At 49.6% G+C, this 25,607-nt stretch overlaps 10 protein-coding genes across 10 annotated transcripts; 7 read left to right on the forward strand and 3 right to left on the reverse strand.

Annotated features, from left to right (window-relative positions):
* Positions 1 to 39: 39 nt before the first annotated feature.
* Positions 40 to 1,158, forward strand: An01g06830 (uncharacterized protein; the record flags this gene model as incomplete). The annotated part of the gene is made up of 4 exons (XM_059748952.1): positions 40 to 60; positions 120 to 186; positions 246 to 313; positions 445 to 1,158. 4 exons carry the CDS (start codon positions 40 to 42, stop codon positions 1,156 to 1,158), a joined length of 870 nt encoding a protein of 289 aa, XP_059603202.1.
* A 388-nt stretch (positions 1,159 to 1,546) lies between these two features.
* On the reverse strand, positions 1,547 to 3,135 carry An01g06840 (uncharacterized protein; the record flags this gene model as incomplete). Its single annotated transcript, XM_059748959.1, has 2 exons — positions 1,547 to 1,641; positions 1,725 to 3,135. 2 exons carry the CDS (start codon positions 3,133 to 3,135, stop codon positions 1,547 to 1,549), a joined length of 1,506 nt encoding a protein of 501 aa, XP_059603203.1.
* A 412-nt stretch (positions 3,136 to 3,547) lies between these two features.
* Positions 3,548 to 4,867, forward strand: An01g06850 (uncharacterized protein; the record flags this gene model as incomplete). The annotated part of the gene is made up of 3 exons (XM_059748964.1): positions 3,548 to 3,633; positions 3,670 to 3,898; positions 3,956 to 4,867. 3 exons carry the CDS (start codon positions 3,548 to 3,550, stop codon positions 4,865 to 4,867), a joined length of 1,227 nt encoding a protein of 408 aa, XP_059603204.1.
* Positions 4,868 to 5,213: 346 nt separating this feature from the next.
* On the forward strand, positions 5,214 to 6,110 carry An01g06860 (uncharacterized protein; the record flags this gene model as incomplete). The annotated part of the gene is made up of 1 exon (XM_001389072.3): positions 5,214 to 6,110. The coding sequence occupies one exon, from the start codon at positions 5,214 to 5,216 to the stop codon at positions 6,108 to 6,110; it is 897 nt and encodes a 298-aa protein (XP_001389109.1).
* A 614-nt stretch (positions 6,111 to 6,724) lies between these two features.
* On the forward strand, positions 6,725 to 9,636 carry An01g06870 (uncharacterized protein; the record flags this gene model as incomplete). The annotated part of the gene is made up of 6 exons (XM_059748972.1): positions 6,725 to 6,766; positions 6,995 to 7,563; positions 7,636 to 8,102; positions 8,161 to 8,251; positions 8,296 to 8,726; positions 8,780 to 9,636. The coding sequence occupies 6 exons, from the start codon at positions 6,725 to 6,727 to the stop codon at positions 9,634 to 9,636; spliced, it is 2,457 nt and encodes an 818-aa protein (XP_059603205.1).
* Positions 9,637 to 9,954: 318 nt separating this feature from the next.
* Positions 9,955 to 11,004, forward strand: An01g06880 (uncharacterized protein; the record flags this gene model as incomplete). Its single annotated transcript, XM_001389074.1, has 1 exon — positions 9,955 to 11,004. One exon carries the CDS (start codon positions 9,955 to 9,957, stop codon positions 11,002 to 11,004), a length of 1,050 nt encoding a protein of 349 aa, XP_001389111.1.
* Positions 11,005 to 11,345: 341 nt separating this feature from the next.
* Positions 11,346 to 13,272, reverse strand: An01g06890 (uncharacterized protein; the record flags this gene model as incomplete). Its single annotated transcript, XM_059748979.1, has 5 exons — positions 11,346 to 12,556; positions 12,659 to 12,904; positions 12,977 to 13,049; positions 13,116 to 13,126; positions 13,191 to 13,272. The coding sequence occupies 5 exons, from the start codon at positions 13,270 to 13,272 to the stop codon at positions 11,346 to 11,348; spliced, it is 1,623 nt and encodes a 540-aa protein (XP_059603206.1).
* A 757-nt stretch (positions 13,273 to 14,029) lies between these two features.
* On the reverse strand, positions 14,030 to 17,195 carry An01g06900 (uncharacterized protein; the record flags this gene model as incomplete). Its single annotated transcript, XM_059748985.1, has 13 exons — positions 14,030 to 14,142; positions 14,209 to 14,240; positions 14,297 to 14,757; positions 14,814 to 15,020; positions 15,147 to 15,393; positions 15,446 to 15,467; positions 15,535 to 15,772; positions 15,899 to 16,357; positions 16,412 to 16,443; positions 16,514 to 16,637; positions 16,792 to 16,807; positions 16,917 to 16,979; positions 17,092 to 17,195. The coding sequence occupies 13 exons, from the start codon at positions 17,193 to 17,195 to the stop codon at positions 14,030 to 14,032; spliced, it is 2,118 nt and encodes a 705-aa protein (XP_059603207.1).
* Positions 17,196 to 18,179: 984 nt separating this feature from the next.
* On the forward strand, positions 18,180 to 20,430 carry An01g06910 (uncharacterized protein; the record flags this gene model as incomplete). The annotated part of the gene is made up of 5 exons (XM_001389077.3): positions 18,180 to 18,436; positions 18,520 to 19,834; positions 20,028 to 20,072; positions 20,179 to 20,304; positions 20,350 to 20,430. The coding sequence occupies 5 exons, from the start codon at positions 18,180 to 18,182 to the stop codon at positions 20,428 to 20,430; spliced, it is 1,824 nt and encodes a 607-aa protein (XP_001389114.3).
* A 306-nt stretch (positions 20,431 to 20,736) lies between these two features.
* On the forward strand, positions 20,737 to 25,418 carry An01g06920 (uncharacterized protein; the record flags this gene model as incomplete). Its single annotated transcript, XM_001389078.3, has 5 exons — positions 20,737 to 20,946; positions 21,008 to 23,970; positions 24,040 to 24,486; positions 24,571 to 24,666; positions 24,725 to 25,418. 5 exons carry the CDS (start codon positions 20,737 to 20,739, stop codon positions 25,416 to 25,418), a joined length of 4,410 nt encoding a protein of 1,469 aa, XP_001389115.1.
* Positions 25,419 to 25,607: the final 189 nt, after the last annotated feature.

Raw genomic sequence — 25,607 nt, forward strand, 5'->3', positions numbered from 1 at the left:
TGTTTTCGAAAGTCACATACAGCAGCCATACGCAGCATTATGTTTGATGTGCAAGGAAATGTACCAAATAGTCCTGACTGACATTTATCTCTTTTGTATGGGTTGCTAAGTAGGCTTAGTATGCTCTGGTGGCAGGTGGCTCCAAGGGTTTGGGAAGAGAAATCTCACTGGCGTTGGTAAAGCGAGGTACGTCGAAGGACTGCACCGAGAGCTCTTAAGCGTTGCCACTGACTCTTTGCTATCAGGAGCTCACGTGACAGTGATTGCGCGCTCTCAAGATGCATTGGATAGGATCAAAGTGGACATGGAAGCGGTACGCGTGCATGGCGATCAAGTCATCGGTATCCAGAGCTTGGATTTGACCAATAGTGAAGAAGTTTGTACAATTGAATTGCGAGTCTATCTCAACGAAACTTTCACTGATGAGATATACTGCTTGGCTAGGTGTCCAGATTTGTCCAGACATTTGGAAACAAGATCACCGCTCTGTTCTGTACCGCAGGTGGCACGGACGAAGAGGTGGGCCACTTTGTGGACATCCCTGCGACCTCAATTCAGAGCTGCATGGAGAAGAATTATCTTACAGCAGCGTTTGTTGCTCAGGCTGTCATGGGGACATGGACGACTGAGTTGAAGCGGGTAGGAGAGTGCGACGGTGCCCAGAAATCTCGCCACATTGTTTTCACTGCTTCCACAGCAGCCCTCGTCGCTGTCCCAGGATACGCTGCATACTCACCATCAAAGGCAGCGATCCGAGCATTGGCCGATTCCTTGAGGCAGGAAAGTCTCATGTACCCCCCTGCTGGGGCGATACAAGTTCACTGTAGCTTCCCTGGGACATTTTACACGGACAGCTTCTATAGAGAACAGGCGCGGAAGCCGCAATTATGCAAAGAAATTGAAGGAACTGTTAATGATGGTGGTGGGTTGACAGCCAAAGATGTTGCTCAGCGTGTTCTTGTTGGACTTGATTCGGGGTGTTACTTCATACCCACGGATCTGCAAACCCGGTTGCTCCTGAATAACATGCGAGGTCCCAGCCCACGGGACTACCCATTACTTGACTGGTGCATGGGCTGGGCTGCCTCGTTGGTCTGGCCAATTATAGGAACTTATCTAGACTGGAAGGTAGCAAGGTCTGGCGGCGGAACTGTATAAAAGCCTTACCAGAAAGAGACATATCCTGGCTTCTTACGTCTATGGGTTTAATCTACGATGCTATGAATTCTATCTTAGATTGAGATGCAGTCATCTTCTTTTAGATTACCGAACTCTAGTGGCTTGCTGGGTGCGATATTCATGAATTTGCAACTATGCTGATGAAAACCAACAATTTGACGCCCTTGTCTTTTCATTTTTGTGGTCTAATAGCAAAAAGTCCCTGAACATACTGCTCAGATAGAAGACTCCGAAGTGGCTTCCCTGTCCGATTTGTTGGGATCGTATCGACGAAAAAGACCTAATAGCCGTTGACATGTCAGTGTAATCTTATGAATGAGGTTGAGCGAGTCACTGCTACTACTTATAGATATAATAGAAGGGGGTTTCATACAGCTTTAGGCACCTTAAACATGGCCACGTGTTGCCGAAAATGTTTCTTAAGGGCGGCTTCAGTGACTTGTTTCCCAACTTCAATGACCGCTGCAACACCTGTAAGAATAGATGGTCAATGATGAACGACAGACCTGTAGTGAGAAAAGCGATCTGGTGGGTTTATGACATACCAACTTCCTCCCCATATATCTCGTCTGGGATTCGAAAGCATACCGACTCCCTCACCCCCTCAAATGATGAAGCGACATGCTCAATTTCGCTTGGACTTATCTTCTCTCCACCCTTGTTAATAATCTCTTTAATCCTTCCAGTTAACTGCAGATACCCATGCTCCTTGACTACCCCCAGGTCGCCCGTGCGGAAGAAACCACCAAATAAGAAGGCTTGTTCGTTCGCTTTGGGGTTGTCCAAGTATCCAGTCATTATACTCTTGCCGCGCACACAGATCTCCCCAACTATTCCAGGCTCATTTGTTAACCTACCCGCGTCTGGATGGTTTCCTGCTCTACCCTCGCTTGGGAGTATCATTACCTCCACGGTAGATGCGATAGGGTAGTGTGCCAGCCGGCGCATCGAACTGTCAAGCCTATTGCAGAAGATAGCCGGTGCTGTTTCTGTCATCCCGTAGACCTCAATTACTTGCGTCCCAAGCTCATGAAGGCGCTGGTATAGCTCCGGAGAAAGATCGCTACCGCCAGAGCGGATAAAACGCAGTTTAGGCATCACATCTGGCCGGGGAAAGGAGATCAGTAGTCGGTACAAAGTAGGTACTGCATGAAACCAAGTCGCATTTAGGTCTATGCAAGACTGCCAAAATTGACCTGGTAGGGCCGGAGGAATAATGACGCACCCTCCTGAGAAGAGGGAGGTGAGAAGAGAGCCACCGACACCTATAATGTGGAAAAGTGGAGTAATAATCATGCACCGATCTGCAGGAGACAGCTTATGGGCATCGATTATAATGCGCATCGCGACAAGAAGGTTTTCATGACTGAGAGCAACGGATTTAGGCGCTCCAGTAGTGCCACTAGTGAAGAGCAGGACCGCCTTATCAGATGGCCGTAGATCGTATGGCGAGTGGATTGGCACGTGTGACTCTGCTCCTGAAGAGCTATGTTCTCCTTCGATATAGATATTTGGTCCCTCTGTCCTGCAGATAGCTACAGGAATCGCGAGATCTTGTGCAGCTAGGACGGAGGCAGATATCAGGTGCGTGCTTTTCATAGAAATAAGGAGCGATGGCCGCATTAAGCGGAGTATGTCCTTTAATTCCTCCCGCTTGTATTGCGGATTCAACGGCGCGGCTGTAGCTCGTTGACGAATCACAGCAAGAAAAGACCCAACAAATTCGAGCCCGTTAGGGAGAACGAGTGCAACCCTTGTGCCTTCGCCAACCCCAAATTGAGCGAGAGTGCTTTGTACGCGAGTGACCGATTCATTGAGGTCTTTGTAGGATACAACTGTCGAAGGGGCATTTTTCGTAGAAGGTATGATGACTGCCGGCCGTTCTGAACCTTCGGCCGGTAAAGCGAGAACCGGAGGTAGGTTAGCCGCGGCGGATGGCTTATCGTCGTATGTCATCAGGACTGGCTCCAGAAGTAATATCCCAGAGGTAATGTAGATACTATGGGTAACACAAAGGTTTTCATGCACTGAGCTGGGGTATAAATGGCACCATGTGGGTAGATTGGACCACTACAGTAAAGGTATGAAGCTTGACTAAGTATGACGGCGTTACGAATAATTCCAATTATTCGGATATACTACATGACTGCATGGGTAACCGATAGAGGGCCGGTTTCCACATTGGGCACCGGAAACATTAAGCTGAAAATCGGAGAGGAAGCTTCATGAAGGCTCACTGACCTACGCATGACCAGACTTAAGCAAATAGAGGACTGGGGCCGAATGTGCTATAAAGTGATCTTATCATATTTGGTCAGACCGTAATTCCGCTATCTATGTATCAAATTGAAACAAAACACAGTCAAATATGGGAAGCAGCGCGGAGTCCATTATTCCTTACTTGCCAGGCTCAGTCTTGCCCATCGTGAGCCATGGCCTTCCATTCGAAGAAGCGTGTGTCAGGCATCTGAAACCTACTCTGGGTTGCAGTAAGATATTCGTCCTAGCAAGTGCCTCCCTAAGCCGTCAGACAGATGCTTTGATGCGGCTAGAGGAAGCTCTGGGAAATATGGTAGTGGGAAAGAGGCAGGGGATGAAGCCACATGTGCTCCTGCCTGAGGTCCTCGAACTTGCGGTCCAAGTGAAAGATTCCGGAGCAGAGTGCCTTGTTACATTGGGAGGCGGAACTCTGGTAGATGCAGCCAAAATAGTGGTGTTTGTAAGATCCATTTTAAGGTGCGAGGAATGCCAATGGATCTGACTGACAATACATCAGACACTCAAGAGGGGAATCACAAATACGGAGGCCCTACTATCCGAGATGCACGAGAGCTTGCAATTTAAATCCATTCCGCCTCCCTGGGAGCCAGATCACAATTCAACACCATTAAAGATCGTTTGCATACCGACCACACTATCTGGTGGAGAGTTCAACCTCCCGATCTCAGGAGGAGTCGATCCAATAACACTTCACAAGCAATTGCTATACGATCCCACTACCCCAGGGCCATCTCTAATCATATGGGACCCATATTTGACTATGACCACGCCCCTTCATACATGGATTAGTACTGGGATTCGGGCTGTTGACCACTGCGTGGAATCTTATGCTGGTGGTTCTCGGGTGAATGCCGAAGCCCAAGACTGTGCGGTGCGAGCGATTCGCTTGCTCCTTCCCGCGCTTCTACAGACGGCGAACGCTCCAGATGATTACGCGGCCAGACTAGCTGCCCTGGAAGGTAGCATGTTGGCAGTTAAGGGCTCGTTCTTTTATGACGGCCCTGCTGGAGCAAGCCATGGAATCGGACACCAACTTGGCCCTCTTGGAGTGTCTCATGGTGATACCAGCGCCATTCTACTGCCAGCCGTTGCAAGATTCAATAAGCCAGCCGTTCAGGCACAACAGGAGGCGTTGCTGAAGGCTGCCTTCTGGTCTGAATCTACAATTAATAGGCTACTGTCAGAAGAGGGGCTAGAGGAAGGTACAGCCGACCTTAGTCAGGTCTTGGATACAATTATCAGAGCCTTGGGCTTGCCTAGAAACCTGGAGGACGTGGGGATTGGTAGGGACAAGTTCTTACAGATTGCGGAAAGTAGTGTGAAGGATCGTTGCTGTCGAAGGAATCCGATCCCCCTCACAGACCCAGCATCAGTGGTGAATATCCTTGAGTCTGTAGGCATGGTTTAGCACGGAAGAACAGCAGACTGAACGTCGGGGTCGCGAGAGGGTCTTTCCGTTATGATGCATTGCTGAAAGTTTGGCTTTCGTCCTCTCCCAAAGTTCTTCTTGTTTCTCAATCATTTCCCTGGAGAGTGGTATCATCTGTATCATCTGTATCTCCGGTTCATCGGGACCCGGCTACTCTTCTGAGCCTTCCGAAGCTCTGTAAATGGTAATAAACATTTCGTTTGGAATGCATCCGATAGCCAGACGCCTTCCCTACATAATTCCCCATTGACCAGCTCGATATCAGTATCCAATCCAACCATAGTCTCACTTGACACTCATCAATAGATCGAACAGTCGAAGCATCATGTCTCAATTGGAAGTTCCTCAAGCGGCAGTCCTAAGAAATGCCACAGCCCTGAGAGAGGTTACTGTGACTACCCCACTCGACGAAGTCTTTGACGCCTGGCACGAAGACGGGGCAATAATAATCAAGGGTATCCTTTCCACAGAGCAAGTGAATCAGCTTGAAAGCGAGCTAGATCCCCTTCTGAACAAAGTACCGGAAGGATCGCGGTCATCCGATTATCGCATGCAGGCTTTTCACGGCCGCAAGACAAAGCGTGCCGGGGATATCACGAACAACAGCAAAGTCTTTCGCGACTACCTACTCGACAACGATTTTCTCCACGCTGTTTGTAAGCGGACCTTCAGTGAAGGTGGTCAAGCCGGTGATTATTGGCTGGGTACGGCGGCTACTATCCACGTTGGCCCTCATCAAGAACCGCAGACCCTTCACCGTGACCTGGGCAGCTATCCGCCTTACAAGAAACTAGGACCGGAAGGCACCGAGGCGCAGATAAACTTTCTCATCGCGACAACTGACTTCACTGAAGCCAACGGGGCAACCCGTGTGATCCCCGGCAGCAACAAGTGGGCGTTCAGTGAGCGTGGAAGTCCAGAGCAGACCATCCCGGCGGAGATGCAGGCAGGTGATTGCCTTTTGATTAGCGGGAAAGTGGTCCATGGTACTGGGAGAAATACGACAGACCGGGTGAGAGGCTGTCTAGCTATGACAGTTTGTGCCAGCTTCCTTACTCCAGAAGAGGCGCATCCATTCATTGTCTCAATGGAAACAGCCCGCGCGCTTTCTAGCCGTGCGCAGCAATTTCTGGGATTTCGGTCCCAGTGGCCTCGTGGTTCGCCCGGTTTGTGGACCAAGGATTACTCTGAGCTAGCTCTACACTTGAAACTTGATGATTAGTGTATGCTACACAGGTTACTTCTTGATGATGACAGATCCTGGATGAACTGAGGATCGATATTGCTAGGTAGCACTTCCCGATGAGAAGCTCGCGCAATTGAACGTATTCCCACTCAATCCATATCTAAATACAGACTTAGCCGAATATGCATTTCTGCCACCCCACGCTCTGTGGCTACCGTATGAGTAGACTGGTAACTCATTTCATTGTATTCACAGCTCGGTTAAATTGTGCGCTTAGATCTACGACGGTTGCCCCATTTGCTAGCCGATGCGCCATCCAAATGCTACATCAGGGCCCCGCAATATGTTATCGAGCGACATAGCTCAAATCTGCATGGTTATGTTTCCGACGGACCGATCGGATGTGGAAGATGGACGCTTCTTTTGCTCATCGGTCTCCGGCTATCAGACGAGCTTCTTTTCCGGTCCGGTACGCAGAGGGGCTACATTCACTTCTCGGAGCGTTGAGGAGGCATAGAAGCTGCCTCAAAATTCACCCCTCATGCTTAACAACGGTAATAAAAAGGTTTATGAACTGGGTAGATTAGGGAGGTGTCTTTCTAAAGAGATTATCTAACAGAGCCTGTTGCCTTCACCGCCTGAATACCATCATGTCAACCAGTTCCACCTTTACCAAGGGTATGACTGAGAGTGTACGCCTGGATCTGACCCGCCCAGATGACCCCCCTGTTGCAGTGACGGAGAAGCTACGCTTCTTTTTATGGGTTGCAAGTATTGCATTGGGCCAGGCGTACCGGGACTTGAAAGCATGGCGTCTATACAGGCCATTTCAGACGGCAGACCTAGCAATCCATTACTTTGTGAACCTTCCAATTTATCAAACACCCATTGCCTCTTACTGACCCCTGCTGCACCATCAGTTCCTTCCCATAGGGCGTATGGACCCAAGGCTTATTCTCGGCGCACCTAAAAGCCGTATGCTTGTTCGAACCATCCCCGAGTCAGTGACAAGGGATTACGAAGAACTAGATGATCTCTCACAATGCCCGACACGAGAGGTTGTCAACGCAGCCTCCAATAATTACGGCGGCTTCACTCATTACGAGCACCGGAGCGCTGAACTCATACAGTCGACACTTAGCCAGCTGCCGTTCAACCCAGCGCCTATGAAACTTGAAGCGCGGGCTAGGAAGGACTTGGCTGCATACATGTCTGCCGAAGTCTGCGTTACAACGACATCTGGATTTGGTGCAAATATTTTGGCTTTCAGGACCGTGGCTGAAACTGCTGCTGCATTATCTCGCAGATGCATCTTCTTGATGGACCGGGACTGTCACAGCTCGATGTTCACTGGGGCCTTTATGAACGAACGTGCCACTTCCTATAGGTTCAAGCATAATGATCTTGGGGACCTGGAATACAAGCTCCGGCTACTCTACGAGAAGGCTCCGGATGCTTTTGTCTGTGTAGCAGTTGAAGGGCTTTATAGGTGAGTAGGCATCCCATAGCCTCTATAATACCTACAGTGAGGTTGGGCTTAGAGTCTGACATGAGATCATAGTATGGAGGGTGTCGTATCTCCTGGACCGGCACTCTTGGCACTAAAAAGGCTATATGGATTCTGTCTGCTAATTGACGAAGCCCATGCATTTATGTCGATGGGCTCTGGTGGACGCGGTTCGTTTGAGTGGTGGCAGAATCGAGGCTACGACTGCCCATTGAGTGATGCCGATATTATCACAGCTACTTTGTCTAAAAGTGTTGGCTGCACTGGAGGATTCGTCGCCGCAAATGGTATCTGTGCCCAACAGCTTAGACTTCAAGATGAGCTGTTATCACACGAAGGGGCAGAATCTTTGTCCACGGTAGCTCTTGTACGGACTTTAAGCCTGCTGAAAAAGACCCGTTTGATTGAGTATCGCATGCGTCAATTGAAGGCCAAAGCGGGATTTGTGCTCCAGAGACTCACAGAAGCAGGATGCAAGGTCCTCTCCTCTCCAGATTCAGCCATTATATGTTTTCCTGTCGGTGAGTTGCAGTCCCACTCGAGATTATTTCGAAGAACCTTCATGCTCATAACACCCAGGAACTGTTCGACAGGCGTCAATGTTTCATGCAGAGGCCCTCAAGAGGGGCTTTGCCGTAGCCTGTGGTGTGCCACCAGCTACACCTCTTTGGTAAGCTTCACAAATGTTGCTTAAGGAATCTGCTGACGAAACAGGGCCTGTCGAATTCGAATGTGCGTGTTTGCTACGTCCTCCTGGGCTGACATCCTGAATCTGGTCAACGCAACGATCTCAGTGGCTTGCAAACTAAATATCCATGGGATCAAACCCATGGTATTGGATGAGAGCTGCCTTCCTTACGATAGTGGGGAGCCGCTAGATGTAGCTGCAGAGAGTGAGGCGACAGATAAAGAGTTTCATGATTATATTACCACACTCAGAGTGTCCGATATGCCTTCCCAAGATCTTTTTCCTGCGCCCCACCAAAAGGAGGTTGTATTCGCCGGGCAGGAGGCTTTCAAGAAGTATGGAGTTGGGCCGTGCTCGGCACGGTGGTTTTACGGATCGTTTGACATATTCGTCACCCTGGAAAGACGCCTAGCGAAATTATACCCCTCCCTCCAAATTCACATGGGTCGTTGTCGAGGTAAGGTTAAACTTGCTCTCTAACATTTTTAAATGTCTTCTGACTCTGTGAAGGCATGATCTGTGCAGATACTGAAGTCATGCTGGTGTCCCTCCTTAATGCCTGCTCCGAGCCAGTCTACTCACAGGAGATACTTAATCTGGTCTTAATCCCGAGCGATGCCCCATGTTCAGTCCGAAATGGAGCCAGGCTGCACAAGGCTAGCCAGCGGTCTCGAACCCAGGTTTACGAGACATTGAGTGACTTGATAATACCAACCGAGCAAGTCTCATGGACAGGCCAGAATCTGCACTTGACGATTTATCTACAAACGGTGCAGGGAAACAGCATCCTCGACCTAGGGCAGAGAGTACAGACTATTCTTGGCATGGTAGGAGAAGACCGAGTGAAAGGACTGGCCCTTATTCTGGATGATCGACAGGGTCTGGGCAAAATCGGACCCCGGAACCTAGGGTACCTGGACCTAATGGAGCACCAACACGGGAAGACCTTTTTCCACACTGCCCTAGGGCCTACAGCAGAGAAAACAACTGTTTTGATTACGGGATCTTGGTTCGACAGTTTCGGGCACCAGGGAGGATATATTATCGGTGGTGCTTCAATGATTGAATCTCTGACGGTGAAGGCGAAGGCCTTCCTGTTTTCCACACCACCGATGCCCGTGCAAGCGGCTATGTCTGACCGGGCTCTGGAGATACTTTCATCGGCTTCCCCAGAGTCGTCGGATCGAAGTTATGATTTCGAGCAGAATCCATTACAACCCCCTGATGAACCGGACTACGCTGCACATAGTTCCGAGTGCTCTGGTGAATCCGGTCTAGACCAGCTTCTGATCCGCAAGGATAGCGCCATTGTGTTCGTGACTGGGGAGCTTGAGAGCGATTCAGACGAGGCCAAATCAAAGCTGTGAGAGGCCCGAGCAGCCCTTCAGTCATGTCCTTCATCATATGACTGGCTGGTTGTGCTTGATCTCCCAAGGCCTCCTAGGATAAATAAATACGCATTCAACAGTAATGCCTAATACATTGGGTGAAAATGTAGATTGTGATGTAGATCTCCATGTTAGTGGACCGAACAGTGTTTCGGATGAGGAAAGTCCGAGCAGAAGACCTTCCGTTCGGATACCAAATGCGGTAAACGATTCCTACTTAGACCTCATATATGCGAATTCGCACCATAAAAATGCCTCCATTCCGTATTTTAATCGACATAGAGTCCAGCCTCCAACATGAATTATCAGCAAGGGAAACTAGTCCTCATTACCGGAGCCACCGGGCATGTTGGCCACGCTGTTTTGCTCCGTGCCCTCTCGGCCGGATACCAGGTACGAATTACGCTAAGGGAACCCTCCAAGGCAGCCCTTGTCCGGGACTCGTTACCTGGCAGGTACCACCTGAACCGACTCTCTTTTGTCACCGTCTGCGACCTCACTCAACGAGGAGCCTTCGACGAAGCCCTACAAGATGTGTCCTACATCATCCATATAGCAAGCCCCCTACAACGTCCCACTTACACCGACTACAACCGAGATATCATTGCGCCAACTGTCCAAGGAACCTCCAACCTCCTGCACTCGGCCCTGAACCACCCTACGGTACAACGGATCGTTATCACCTCGTCTACATCTGCCATTCTAGACATCAACCCTACCAATAATCTACCCCTCACACCCTCGGACCACCCCATTTCGACAACCCACCGCCACCCTAACTATGGCCCGGACTTCATCACAACCTCCGAACACGCCTACATAGCCGCCAAAACCGCTGCCCTAAACCTCGCAAGCGCTTTTCGTGCTCAAAATTTGCCCCATTTCGACATCATCCATCTTCTCCCGGGCTACGTCTTCGGACCCAAGGGTTTAGCCACTACCCCCCGGGAAGCTATCAGCGGAAGTAATGTGTTCGGAATCGGGCTGGTGATGAGAAAAGGGTCATGGAGAGACTGGGTTGTTGAGGCAATGTCGTGTCATGTGGATGATATTGCCGAGGCGCATGTCAATGCCCTTGATCCCAGGGTAGCAGGGAATCAGGACTTCATATTATCTGTTCCATTTCGGCCGGAGGAGGTGAAGAGCATTATCCGAAAAAGGTTCCCTGAGGAAGGAGACATGGTCAAAGAGGGTATTTTTGCGGGTGGAAATGAGTATTACCGTTGGTTTCATGTTTCTTATGATGTGAGTAGCAGTGAAGAGATGTTGTTGGGCCGAAAGTTGAGGGGCATTGAGGAGCAGATCGTTGATTCTGCGAAGCAGGTTCTGGCTTTGGTTAAAAACTAGTAGGGAGGTACGAGATATATATATATATATCTCTCTCCAGAATGGTCAGTTGGGAGTAACATCAGTATCAGCGGTAATTAGTAGATGGATTTTGTGAGGCTTTTCTTTTTTGTTCAGTGCTAGTTATTTATATACACTGTTGTACTCGAGATACCTTATTTACCCCAGTTACACAGCAGCTTACGTGGAGATTTCAGTGGTATGAGATGGTCCATTGTAAATTGCGATAACTCTCGTCTTTGCACGGAAGTTTATCATGTTATAATTTGTGGACTGATTTTCATGGCAAATAATCAACTTCGGTAGTTAATTGAGCAGGCCAACCTACTAGTATGGTCGTCCTACGCCAGTAAGCCTCCAACAGTTGTCATCTCATCTGCGCCCGCTAGAACATCCACCATATGTTTCAAGTCATGAAACAAGGTTGCGGCCTTCTCATGGCTCACTAGAGAAGACTGATAGTACATCTTCAAGCGAAAAACTCCTTTCTGCTGGTGAATGAGAAGAAGAACCGGCCAGTCACTCTTCATATCATAGTCCTGTAAGTCACGCCGTGTAACCATTCGCCAGATGTCGCCCTTTTGTTCATCGTCTGTGTATCCTTCTGGCATAGCATAGAGCTCAGACTTGAGGTTCACGAGTGACTGCACAAAGGGCCGACCATCCCCAAGGTTATATACCCCAGGGATGAGACCCTGCTCCCACTGAGCGGTGGCAAGGACCTCATCCTGCACGCGTTGCACGAGGTCCTCCACGCGCTCATTGTATTGCGTCAGGTCGATACGGAGCGGCGTAGCACTGACCAGAGGCCCCACCATACGCCGAACGTCCTGGTACGGGTGGGAGCGACCATGCCGACACAGCCCAAAAGTGATATCTCGTAGGCCAGATAGCTTTGCCAAAGCAAGCGACCAGGCCGCAAGAATCAATTGTGTGTGTGAGGCAGTCTGTGACTGAGAACTAAAGACTGATGCCGGAACGACCTCGATGATTTCCCCGTCGAGCTCCCCAGGACCTTCTGGGCATAGGGAGTGAGGATGTATGTTTGCGAGATTAGAGCCATTCAGATATTTTTCCCAATATTCGCTTACCGCATTGTCGGTCCGCGTTTCATGGAGGTGAGTGACAAAGTCGCCAAACCAGGGACGCTCGGGTTCCTGCAAATAGGTTGCTGGAGAATGCAGAATATGCAACATCTCTTTCTCGATTAAATAACGTGAGAAGGCATCACAAAACATGTGGTGGATACTGATGATAAAGAAGTTCTTGCCGTGGATATCGTCGTTCATGATGAGACAGTACTGAACTGGGCGTGCTCCTGGGGTCATCTTAAGGGTCATCGTGTGTTGCATGTATTCCTGGATATTGGTGCTGTGGACCCATTCCGACAAGCTATGTTCAAGAGCCACCTGAATATATTCGTCTCCGGCTTTGACGATGGTGGTCCGAAGTATTGGGTTTTTATTTTCAAGATGCTGGATGAGCTGCTGTAGGCCATTCAATAGCAGAGGCCCTTCCACCTCGTAGACGTAATTGAGTAGTCCTACATTTCCTGCCATGGCCAGAGTCATGAAAAATTCTGTTGCATTTTAAACATCCCCCACTAGAATTAGTTCTGCTATGATGCATTTATATCGATGATGTTGGGTCTCACCTTGGATTGGCGTTATCCGTGCTGCTTTGACCACTGTCCTACTTTCGAGCCCCGAATCCTTGAGGGAGGCTTGAAGATCCGTAATCTTTATTCCAGGAGCGATGCAGGCCAATTCCTGGCGCTCACTAGATACAGTATTGGACGGTGGCTGGGTAGCGACGTAGTCGTTACCTTTAGATGAGGGGTCAATCTGCGTTTTTCCGGTGTTGTCCTTGGCCCAACTGTAAAACTCGCTCAGGGTTGGGTCTATATAACCAAGGATTAAACGAGGGCTGGAAGAAATTTAGGCCAAATTCCAGTACAAAGGTTGGCACGTACATTTGTACAGCATGTCTAGATCAGTGTCAGGGGCCAATAGAGCTGTTTCACCCAGTAACTGAATGGCTTTAACCTTTATATATGAGAGTCAATATGAGGGATTAGAATCTATTTCGATCTATTCTGGGTCCGAACATACCGAATCACCGCCTACTATTCAAATAAGCAGATGGTAAAATTAGTAGGTCTTTCGGAAGTAAGAACGGTGTCCTACGCTCAAAGAAGCTGTCTGACTCTCCAAACTCGTCAACACCAAGACAGAGCACATCAGCCCAAATCTGCTTCAACCGGTCCATTCTGCTGGAAAGGTAGGGAGAGAGGATGATCGAAAGCTTGCAATGATTTGGTTCAGAGATTGCTGCAATGCGACAGTATGTGTCCTACCATCACCCTGGAGGGTGCGACTGGATATCAGAGCCATTACTCGGCGTATATCGGCTCGTGGCTGACACATTGGGCGCCGGGGCACCGTGGTCGGTTGACAAGAAGGGATATCCGGGAAATCCGATTACCCAATCTGGTACCGAGCCTGAGGTTTGCTACAGGTGCAGAGTTTTAGTACCATGCTTGTGCATAACATCACGCCAGATTTCTATGAACAGCTAGGAGGCGGGTAATATTGAGCCAACTATTCTTGCAATAGCACTTAACTCTACATCGTAGACTATAATCTCAACTCTACATCGTAGAATATAATCTCAACTCTACATCGTAGAATGTAATCTCAACTTTACATCGTAGAATATAATGAGAAATTTTAACCCAGGCTTGCTTGGGTTTAGCCTCTCCTACTAAATTATGGAGTTGCTTGGCCTGTGAGCTTCCGTTTTAGATTTCTTGCCGCTCGAAATAGTGAAATCGATTGGAGTAGCTATTCAACGACAGGAAACTTGGAAACCCTTGTTCCTCGCATGTACGTTAGTGTGGGCAACAAGGTCTTCCATTCTTTCAACCACACTGTACTGCTCAATAGGAAACGGGGCATTTGGCCGATATATGAATCACAATTCACACATCATAACAAGAAAGGAAGGAGAACATGGCTATCATCAATCATTTTCCTATGCATCCATCTTTCAGATGTTGCTGGGCGAACTTGATCAGTTCGGTGATTTCATCAAATGGCACATCGGCGTCGAGTGATAGTCTGCCAAAGAAACCCGATGCTATTCCGATGTAAGATAGATCCTTCTGGCTATTTCCCTTTCTGATGAGGATGATGAACAACACACAAGTGGCGATGGATGGGAAATAATACAGCGACCTACCATGTCAGGATATTAGGTTCAGATCTTCTTGGCACTTATGTTATTGACTTACCAGTCATACTGCACGTCGGACAGACTGATACAGTAACAGGCACTTAGAATAGTTCGAGCTGACTGACAACATATTTCCTCATCCCACTGAGTGTTGCTCTGACATGACTGCAGGATTTGGATTGCAATCACCGCACCGTGGTACCTATACAGATTGCTGAGTCTGAGCCGGCGATCTGTACAGGTCAGGGTCGAGTAATTCATCATTCTGTTACTCGGAGGAGTATCGCAAGGGAATGGGAGCTCTTTTCCCCAAGCTTTCAGGGCCCTTTCAAGGATCTCAATGGAGTCGACGGTGTCACTGCACTCGCCTTCGCAACAACAAGAGCCCCCACCGTATAGCCGTCTGAGTATACGAGAGCACAAACCAGCGTACCGGCTGTTGATCAAGAGCCAGTCCGATTTACCGAATGAATTAAGGAGCCTTGGTGGGGTATGGTCAATGAAAGCCTCGTTGACCAACTGCATATTTCTCTGTCAAAGTTGCAGCCTTATAATGCAGAGACGTGCGATCTTACTGGAAAGGTACCTTCTCTGAGACAGTGCGGCTTCTCAAGGCAGTATAGAAACCAAAAAGCGCGCCTCGCAGTCTCTTGCTCGATAGGACCAGCATGTGTCCGTTGGATCGCGGGGGTACTGTTGAGACGAAGACCCTGAGCACAACAGGTCGCCTCCGCTATCAGCGAAGATGCCAAAATGGACCCTGTTCTACTGGCAAAATAGGACTAATAAGACACATCAGTATCTGAAATTTCATATACACGCGGGTCAGTATAGCTAGTGTACCATCACAAGAAGAGACTGCATTGCCCGATTAGCACTTCTTCTCCCTAAGGGACTTTTGGACTCACCTGAAGCTTTTCTAGGGATGCTTCAGCGGGTATTTGATGTCTAAACTTCAATGCCTTGTCAAAGAACTGGGACACTGGATAATTAGCCCTTGATGCTGAACTCGTAGAGTCTTTTAAATTGAGGCAATGGGACCCAATGGCGAGAATAGCATTGAGAAGTGTTAGACCAGCAGGGAAAACGGCTGCTTTATCCATTACACGGTCGATCAGTCTTTCTAAGTCTTCTCTATCGAGGAGCGTTGGTACACTGCTGACGGTCAGCTACACCTTGTGCTTGTGTTTAGTCCAAGCTCCCTTACCCTTGGGGGTCGACATAGGAAGCTGTTTGACTGTATCAGTTTGTCACAGCTGAAGCATAGTCAGACAAGCTATCAGGGTACCAGCATACCGTCTATACATTTGTAGGCGAATTCTCGGCTATAATTCTCTGTTCCTTCTTCAGACTTTTCTGACGAAGTGTTTCCATGGCTTTCTCCATGTAGCAGCCGGAATCGACCAGCTGCCAGCCTATCAAGGACCTGTATAAGCTTCGCTCGCTGTGGTCTGCTCATGTCAATGTCCTCCTCGAGCACAAGTGAATGAAGCTTTCCTGTGATCGAATGGCCTTGTGTTACTTGGTCAGAAGCCTGTCAGATATTGCAATACCCAAACTCATGCCACGAAGGCTGCCATACCAAGAGAGCGTGATTGAAGTGCCTGGACTAAAGTTCAGTGGACATAACCGTAAAGGTTACTCGAGGCATTTTACTGACCACTAAATCTGCGGTAAACCCTGTCGGTTTATCTTCACGGTACCGTGTACCGTCGAATGACAATGATGGACCAGCATCACTTCGAACCCCCGCAGGTTCGAAAGGGGCGAAGGCGGTCTCAGCGGTTGAACCCATAGGGCTGCTAGTCACATGTGCATCCTCTTCTTGGTTGCTATACATGAGTAGGCTTTCCCAGTCCCAGTCTCCTTCAAATTCGGCCATTGTTGTGAACTGATTATGGCTTGCCTCAGGCGGCAACTGATGCGAATTATCTATGACTTCAAGCGCAGGTTCCGAATTTGATGGATGTATCGGGCGCATGTTCCTGGTAGAAGCTGGGGCTGGGATAGATTCAGGGTGTACTGGTGGACCCTCCATCACTGTGGGATCAGAACAGGCTGCGGATGAGAGCCGTCGTTGTCGACCCAAACTTCGATAATGACATCCAAGGGAGCACCGCTACGAAGGGTCAAAAACTTTCCCAGACAGGCTTTTGCCAGGAAGGACACCTACTTGGCATTGATTGCACGGTTGATCGCCGTTGCCTACATAAGACCGCATATTAAGAAGGCTCTATTGGGACAAATGCCGAAGGAAGGGATACCCGTAACATACATCGAACTTTCCTTTGTCTGCAAGAATCACAAGCCCCACGGCGACGCTTCAACTTTGGCTTCTGCCTGCGATCTGTCTGACCGCTTTGGCCCATGTCGGTTACGAATATGAACGAATCCATCATCTTTAGTGGTGGCTAGTAACGGGGATCTCGGCTGAAGAAAAGATGAAGTACTAAGTTGTAGGGTAACAACAGCAATCAGGTCACGTACCCTCAACCATCAACTAATGCGGGTTCCATTCTACTCAGGGAGAAAAAAAATTATATAACTACTCACTACCAGCTGGAGCACACTACACTTAGTAAGACGCACGTTCCCCTCTTTTACTTCTTTACTTAACCTTGGCAAGGCTGAGGTCCCATGAAATGACCTTGGTTGACTCCCTCGGAGCCGATACTTACGAGTACCCATAAGCATTCATCTCGGACAAGCCCTTGTTTCCGGTCTGAGATACGGCATCCTCCCTATTCGAGCGGTAAGTTCGCATTCAGCTCCAAATCCTAGTGTTTTCTTAGATGGCATCAATATCCAGATCAGGGTGCCATCCGCGCTCTCCGCTCTCGGACTATTGTCTACTGTTTGTCAGGGTTCACGCCGCCCGGCTTCACTAGCGCTCTGATTCTCCACTTCTTGCTCTTCTTACTTGCAGGTCTTATCGCCGGTACACTATCCCTACCCATACTTGAACCTGTCTAGAACTAATCGCGTTGATTGACCCCATAATGCAAAAGGAAAAGAGTACAACCGCGGCGCCCCCCACCCAACACCACCCCACTTGGCAGGAAAACACTTCCTTGCCCGAGCCAGTTGGCACTTTTTCTTCTCCTAGGACCGACATTAGCAGCCAGAAACTGCTCGGGTGGTATTGAGTTGAGGACCTGACTCAACATTCTGTCACTAAATCGCCTCAGAGATATAGTTCTGCGGGGCTAAGTAGTTGGTATGCAGTATGTAGCCACCAGAGGATGCCTTCCAATTCCACTCAACGGCTTGCAATTGATCTATACTTGTTGGAGAAGCCCCAGCGATGCGCGTATCATTGTATGCAATGCAGGCAACTCCATCACAGCGTGGCTGGCCTTGCTGATAAGCTTACCACTACTAAGTATTCACAGCGCCTGGCATCCCTGAAGCCTAGTGGAATACAAACTTATTGTACGAAGTTCTTAGTCTTACAGGCTAATTTCATAGCCAACAAACGTCGGTCCCCATGCATGTCGTATCATCAGTACCCAAGTTGTTATTATTTCAACACTGAATGCAGATGTCTGTATGTTGACAGCGTGCTCCATCTATCCTGGCTATAATGACCTGGTCGGGGTACTACTGGCTGGTAGTATCCCATATTATCCTAAAATTGATGATTGGCCCTGGGCACTGCATGTTTAACAGCTTTAACTAACTCTGCTCATGATAAAATAAGCCAACCCATCCTGTTGCAATCCCGGCGCGCATAGAGAGTAGAAGTACTACCACTTGTAGTACTAGCGATGCAAGCGACGGAGGGATCGGCGCTACGGAGCGGGAATACCTCCGTCCTCTCCAAGGCACTTTTGTACCGAGGACACACAACACCGAACGACGCGTCGTTTCTCTCTCATTGTCCAACCGCCCGATAGAAGGATATCTCTCTTCGTGAGTTAGTGTGGTCACCCAAACAGACCATGTCCGGAATCGTATCGGGAGGAGCTACGCTTCTTACAGCCATCCTTTCATATGACTCCCCGAAAATCTCCTTAGGCACTATATGGTTCCAAATTCCGCTGCTCTTGCTGCTTACCTGGGTGACATGGAGGCGGCTTGTGTGGCCCAATTTCTTTTCTCCGCTACGACATCTACCATCGCCTCACAACAGGGGCTGGGGAATGAACCAACGTCTCCGAGTTTATACCGAGCCCCGCGGAATGCCTCAATGTGATTGGTAATATAACTCCTTCCTCCTCTTCCCACCCCGCACTTTCTAGCTGCATCCTGGGATGTGCTAATATCTAACAAGTCGTGCAGGGTCAATAGCATTCCGAACAATGGTTTGATACGGTACAGGACCTTACTCAACTCCGACCGGCTGTTGGTGACTTCGCCTGAGGCCCTAGCGGAGGTTCTGACGACCAAATGCTACGACTTCAAGAAGCCCAAATGGCTTGCTAACGAACTGAAAAAGGTACTCGGTGTGGGGCTCTTGTTGGCGGAAGGAGACGAGCATCGAGCCCAAAGGAAGATCCTTGCGCCCGCTTTCTCTTTTCGTCACATCAAAAACTTGTATGGGGTGTTCTGGGATAAATCATGCGAGGTGGTCACTGCCATGACCGACCAGCTGTCTTGCAAAGAAGGGCCGAAAACCTACGGTCCGCGTGAGAGCTCCATTGTGAATACTGGCGTTCTTGATATTGCGGAGTGGTCCCATCGAGCAACTCTTGACATGATTGGGATCGCAGGTATGGGCCGAGATTTCGGAGCAGTTCACAACCCCAACGCGGACCTGGTCCGGGCTTATGCATTAGTCTTTCAGCCTTCCAAGCAAGATATTATGCTGGCTGTGTTACGGCTCCTTCTACCCAATTGGATGGTGGATTGGCTACCACTGAGGCGCAACGAGGAGATCCGTTGTGCGGTCCAGAGAATCCGCGGAGAGTGCGCCGACCTGATCCGCCAAAAATCCAAGCATCAACGCAAATATCACACCTCACAGCATCGAGATATACTCGACGTTGCACTCTCGTATGGAGGGTTTAGCGACACTCTTCTCATTGATCAGCTGATGACCTTCTTGGCTGCGGGGCACGAAACCACTGCGACGGCCATAACCTGGGCTGTGTACTTGCTTTGTGTCCACCCCGAGGTGCAGACAGCCCTCCGGAGCGAAATACGCGAGAAACTCCCTAGCCCCGAGGACTCTGGGAGCAACCTCACCAGCGACAATATTGATACAATGACCTACTTGAATGCTGTGTGTGATGAAGTCCTTCGCTACGCTGCTCCGGTGCCTCTTACGTTTCGCGAAGCGGTCATTGATACGAATATCCTAGGCCAGCCAGTCCCAAAGGGAACCAAAATTATACTGGTTCCTCGGGCTACCAATCGGGATGCCAATCTCTGGGGCCCAGACGCGCAGCAGTTCAAACCCGACCGATGGTTAGAAGGTGGTATCAGAAGCAATTACGCTACATTAACCTTTCTCCATGGTCCTCGAAGCTGTATCGGGCGATCTTTCGCAAAGGCTGAGTTTTCCATCTTGCTGGCTGCCTTAGTGGGACGGTTTAAATTCCAATTGGAGGATGACCAGCTTCTGGACGAGAAACGCATGAAGGTCACCCGCACAGTAACTGCCAGGCCGGCCAATGGGCTCCTTGTCAAAGTCACCTCTCTGGCAGGCTGGTAGTAGCGACATGGCTAATGGACGATTGCGGTAAATGCATTGTCGGGATGGGTTAAGTGCTTACGCACGCACAACACCCTTCTTGGACTGGCCACCCCTGCTTGTCTCATACTAGTGCTTACAGAAGTGTGGATAGCGCTGCCGTTCAGAAACAGATAGCCTTGTACAATTACCCTTATTGGTGGGTGGCATGCTAGCTGCGGATCAGGAAGGCTCGACCCGACGCACGCGGTATTACTACTAATGGTGCTTTGTACTAATTTCTCCTTTCTACCTTGCCATGATAGGTGGTTCCTGGCTCCTCCTTTGATCCGAATGCTGGCCCCACTCCTTCTGGACTGGTCTTTCCCCAAAAACAGAACGGGGGTGTCTGTTCAAGATCAGCCTGTCAAATGACCGACCGATCACAACCGGTATCTACGGAATAGCCAAGTACCCCAGTAGTTATTCCTTACTAGTTGGTTGACGATGCGGCTTACACTCATCACTGGTTGACACCACTGGCTGACTACGTAAGTACATGCTTGTTAGCTACTTAGTGCGTGTTTGCGAGGTACAACGGAAAAAGCGGCATCCGGCCCATCCATCGTCGGTTGTTCTCCCTGGTCGCAGCAACAACTGCTGCCTATGATGCCATGCCACGCTTTGAGTGTCATGGTGACCGTCTCGCATGTTGAGCTAGTAGGGAGTACAACCTCTCCCACTCCATCGCCTCAGGTTGGGTAGTACTGCACCGCAGAAGCGACTGTAGAGACCAGGCAGGGTCTGTGATCTGAAGCATACCTCTCGATTTTCTTCCTGTCCCATTGCCTTGGCCATTGCAGGGCAATCAGCCTCTCAGTGTCATGGAATTCTCGCGGTGTGTTGACGACTCCTCTTTCGGGCCGGTAGTTAATCGATGTCGAGATAATTTTGATTTCACGCTGAAGTTTGAACTGCTGTTCTTCTCCATCATTCCTGCGTCGATTTTCATAGGTCTCTCAATCCCACGACTTGCTTACCTGGCCCCGAAGCGTGTTCTGGTAACAGGAAGCTGGTTTCTTGCCATCAAGCTGGTCAGTGCCCAATCTACCGGCTTGCCGTATTCTCTGATGTTCACAAATCTCATGTGCACAGGCTGTCATTGTCTCATACGTCGCTCTTCATGTTTCCCTTCTGATTTTCAGCATCGACTTGGGTCGTTCTCGGCTGTCAAGTCTCTTCATCTCGTCAGAGGCCCTCACCCTGGGTGCCGCTGCCTGCATCGCCACCCTTTCCTATCTCGAGCACTACCGATCGCCGCGCCCTTCCATCCTACTGAACGCGTATCTCTGCATTTGCATTCTCCTGCACATCGCACAATGTCGAACATTGTGGCTCTCTGCTTCATCGAAGCAAGATGCCATCTTCACCAAGATATTCACTGTGGCGGTCTCGATAGAAGCTGCCATGTTTGTCCTAGAATCCCGTCAGAAGACCTGCTGGCTAGCAAAAGACACCAAAGGATGCGGACCTGAGGAGACCAGTGGACTCTACAGTCTCAGCACGTTTACGTGGCTCAACCAATTGTTCTGGGCTGGCTACAAGAAAGTGCTTGGTCTTGACGATCTCTTACCACTAGATAAGGAAATGGATGTGAGACGTCTGCACGCGCGGTTTATGAAGCACGCAGGAGAAACGTTGCACGGTCAAAAGCATGGCCTGGTAATCGTCTTAACAAAGACCTTACTAGTTCCCCTCCTCCTCCCGATTGGGCCCAGACTTGCAGTGACGGGGTTTACCTTTTGCCAGGCCTTCCTTATCCAGTCAGTTCTCCACTTTCTCGAGGACAAGCCAGAAGAATCCCAAAACCTAGGGTATGGACTCATCGGTGCTACAATCTTAATATATTCTGGGATAGCGATAGCCACATCCTGGTATTGGTACTGCCACGAGCGATGTCTCTACATGGCGCGCGCCTGTCTCGGCTCGGCTATCTTTCAGAAGACGACAGAATCTCGGTTAGAAGTGGCTGGAAAGTCGAGTGCAATCACTCTCATGAGTACAGACATTGAACGGATTCTCAAGGGTTTCCTAAACCTCCATGAGTTTTGGGCCAACCTGGTTGAAGTGGCACTCGCCAGCTGGTTGCTTGAGCGAGAATTAGGAGTTGCATTCGTCGCCCCAATCTGTCTTGTTGTTGTCTCGGTCGTATCTATTACCTTACTTGGACGGTTCATAGGAGGTCGTCAAAGAGCATGGATGGAGCAAATTCAAAAGCGCGTGGCGCTCACAGCAACGGTAATCGCATCTATGAAGCACCTAAAGATCGCCGGGCTCGTCGATCCTGTAGAAGCTGCGGTCCAAAAACTGCGCCTTCACGAACTACACGTTGGCAGGGGATTTAGGCGACTTCAAATCGGGGCGTTATTCCTCGCTTTCTTGCCCAACCTTCTTGCTCCTCCCATAACTCTAGCTGCTACCGGGCTTAATCTAAGCACTCTTACGATTTTCACGTCCATCGCCTATCTCACGCTTTTGACAATCCCGTTAAGTGATGTCTTCCGATCGGTGGCACCGCTCATGTCGGCACTGACCTGCCTTGGGCGTATTCAGGCCTTCCTAGAAGACAAATCACACCTCGACTTTCGGATATTGACTAAGAGGCCTGATCTTACAAAGCCTGCTAGGCCGGCATCGCCAAGTGGCCCCATTCTTGAAATCATAGATGGCGAGTTCGGGTGGCAGGAGGACCAGGAAAGCACGGTTAAGAATATCAACATGAGGGTCCATCGAGCCAGTCTCACCGTGGTTGTCGGACCGGTCGCCTCCGGAAAGTCAACGCTGTGTAAAGGTCTGTTGGGGGAAACTCCTGTAGCTCGGGGTCAGGTACTGATAGATACTCTTGAGGGTGGCATCGGATACTGTGACCAGACCCCCTTTCTGTTCAATAAAACCGTCAGAGAAAATATTGTGGGCTTCTCGCCATATGACCCCACACGGTATGCAGAAGTTATTGAAGTCTGTCTTCTGGCTCACGATATGTCCTTGTTGCCCAGTGGTGATGATACGGTGGTGGGTAGCCAGGGCATCAGCATGAGCGGTGGGCAGAAGTTACGGGTGTCTCTTGCCCGAGCTCTGTATGCGCCGAGCAGCTTATTGATACTTGACGACATCTTCAGTGGCCTCGACGCTGATACCGAAGAGCAGATATTTTATCGAGTGTTTGGCTCTCATGGGCTCTTGAGACGCAGAGGGACAGCAGCAATCTTGTGCACTCACTCTGTTCGACCACTTCCCTCGGCGGATCAGATCATCGCTCTGGATGAAAATGGCAGACCGGTCAATGGCAAAAGCTTACAATCACTCGATACCAATGATTTGGACCGGATCCGAGAGCTTGTAGCGCGGGACTCCGCGAAGATTAACTCGAAGTCGATACCACATGCCAATATGGCAATCCCCAAACCGCTTCAGAGTCTTCGGACCCAGGTCGCTGCTCAGAAGAGTGTTGGCGACCTGGCGCGGAAAAATGGCGACATCAAAGTGTACAGTCATTATTTCAGAAACGTTCCCGTAATCCCCTTATTTGCCTTCCTTCTAGCGAGTGTGGCATATGGAGGGTTTTACAATTTTCCCACAATTTGGCTTCAGTACTGGTCCGACGACATCGCTTTAGCGCACCCCAGGCATTCCAAGGGTTTCTGGGTAGGACTGTACGCTATGTTTGAGGTGTTAGCTCTGTTCGGTTCAACAACCGCCACGCTGTTGGGACTGAACTATATGGCTATTCGATCGGGGGCTGCTTTGCATCTGTCGACGCTGCGCGTGGTGACCAGAGCCCCCTTGGCATTTTTCGCGAAGACTGATCTAGGCATGATCACAAATCATTTCTCACAAGATATGACTTTGATAGATGGTGAGCTGCCAGGCTCCATTATTAATTTCTTCACCGATGTTGCTGTGGTCATCGGTATGGCATGTATCCTGGCGGTTACATCGCCATACATAATAATTTCATACCCCTTCGTCGCCATGGTACTCTATATGGTGCAACGTTTCTATTTGAGCACCTCACGCCAAATTCGTCTACTGGACCTCGAGGCTAAGAGTCCACTTTAGTACGTATTCTCTCCCATCCCCGTTCAGATTAAGGGATACTGATCATCTGCCGATTTCTTCGCTATCAGTGCGCATTTCCTTGACACCGGTAGGGGTATTGCAACCATACGCGCATTTGGGTGGACGGATGAGCAGATCCGAATCAACCAGGAGCTATTGAACACTTCGCAACGCCCTACCTATCTTCTTGCGATGATACAGCGCTGGTTGTTGTTTATCCTTAACATTTTTGTTCTAGTATTCGCAGTTCTCGCCGTTGCACTCTCAACCCAATTGCATGATAACACAGGATTCACAGGGTCGGGCTTGCTCACACTCATGCAGCTCGGGCAGTTCATGACTTCGATGGTTCAATGCTATGCGAAGTTGGAGACGTCCATGGGGGCTGTGAGTCGGCTCAAGGCATTTCGCGACAATACACCGTCCGAGATCACGGACACTGACAACATTACACCATCACCATCCTGGCCCTCTAAGGGTCGAGTTGAGGTGCATGGAGTATCTGCTTCTTACCAGTAGGTCCTTGGTCAATAATGAAAAATAATTTAGTACTCTTGAAACAAATTGACTTCTAACGATGCGATCTACGCTTTGCGCAGGACTTCTGAGAGCGCGCCCCATAACCTAGCCTTGCATGAGCTTAACCTTGCTATTGAGCCGGGAGAAAGAGTGGCTATATGTGGCCGTACTGGAAGGTGTGCACCGAGACGATTGAACTTCAGATAATTGTACGCTAACAAAGGATGAATATAGCGGCAAGTCATCAATCCTTCTTCTTCTTCTCCGCTTGCTGGACCCCCTTCCATCTTCGGCGCAGAACATCACCATCGACGGCGTACCGTTGCACCAGGTCGATCGCTCAATTCTCCGCCAGCGTATCATTGCCATACCTCAGGACGTGATATTCCTTCCCGACGGTACCTCTTTCAAAGAAAATCTCGATCCCTTCGGCCTGTGCTCGGAGGTCGAATGCCAGTCCATCCTACAGGATCTTGACTTGTGGTCCTTGGTTGAAAAACAGGGCGGCCTGCAGGCGGGACTAACTCCCACTAATCTCAGCCAGGGTCAGAAGCAACTGTTCAGCATTGCTCGTGCGGTCTTGAGGAGGCGGGCGCGCTCACGGCAGCAGGCTGAAACGGGTCTGCACACAACCGTGCGCAAATCAGGAGTTCGAGAGTCAGGAGGGGGGATACTGCTGCTAGATGAAGTGAGCTCTAGTGTTGATATGGAGACGGACCGGGCATTGCGGAAGGTTATTGATAGGGAATTTGCCGGATATACCATTATCATGATCTCACATCGTCTGGAGGTCGTCTTGGACTTTGACCGCGTCCTTGTGCTGGACTCGGGCCATCTAGTTGAGGAGGGGAAGCCGAAAGACCTGGCTCGAAAGGAAAACAGCCGCTTTCGCGAGCTGTTGGTGGCAGCGAGTCAGGATGGCGTGTGATATATTTTCAACCTGGGCCTTGAAAGTGGCTTCATGCATGGTAGGTATCCAAGTAGCTTCAGACTATGTAGTGGGAAGCAAGCTAGCTAGTTGTATGGTTAGACCAAAGCCGTGGTCAACTCACGGAGGACACTTCCATACCGGTCCGCCTTACGTAGCATTTATTTAGCTGAGGGGCACCCCTCATTC

Source organism: Aspergillus niger, assembly GCF_000002855.4.
Source record: "Aspergillus niger supercontig An01".
NCBI lineage: Eukaryota > Fungi > Ascomycota > Eurotiomycetes > Eurotiales > Aspergillaceae > Aspergillus > Aspergillus niger.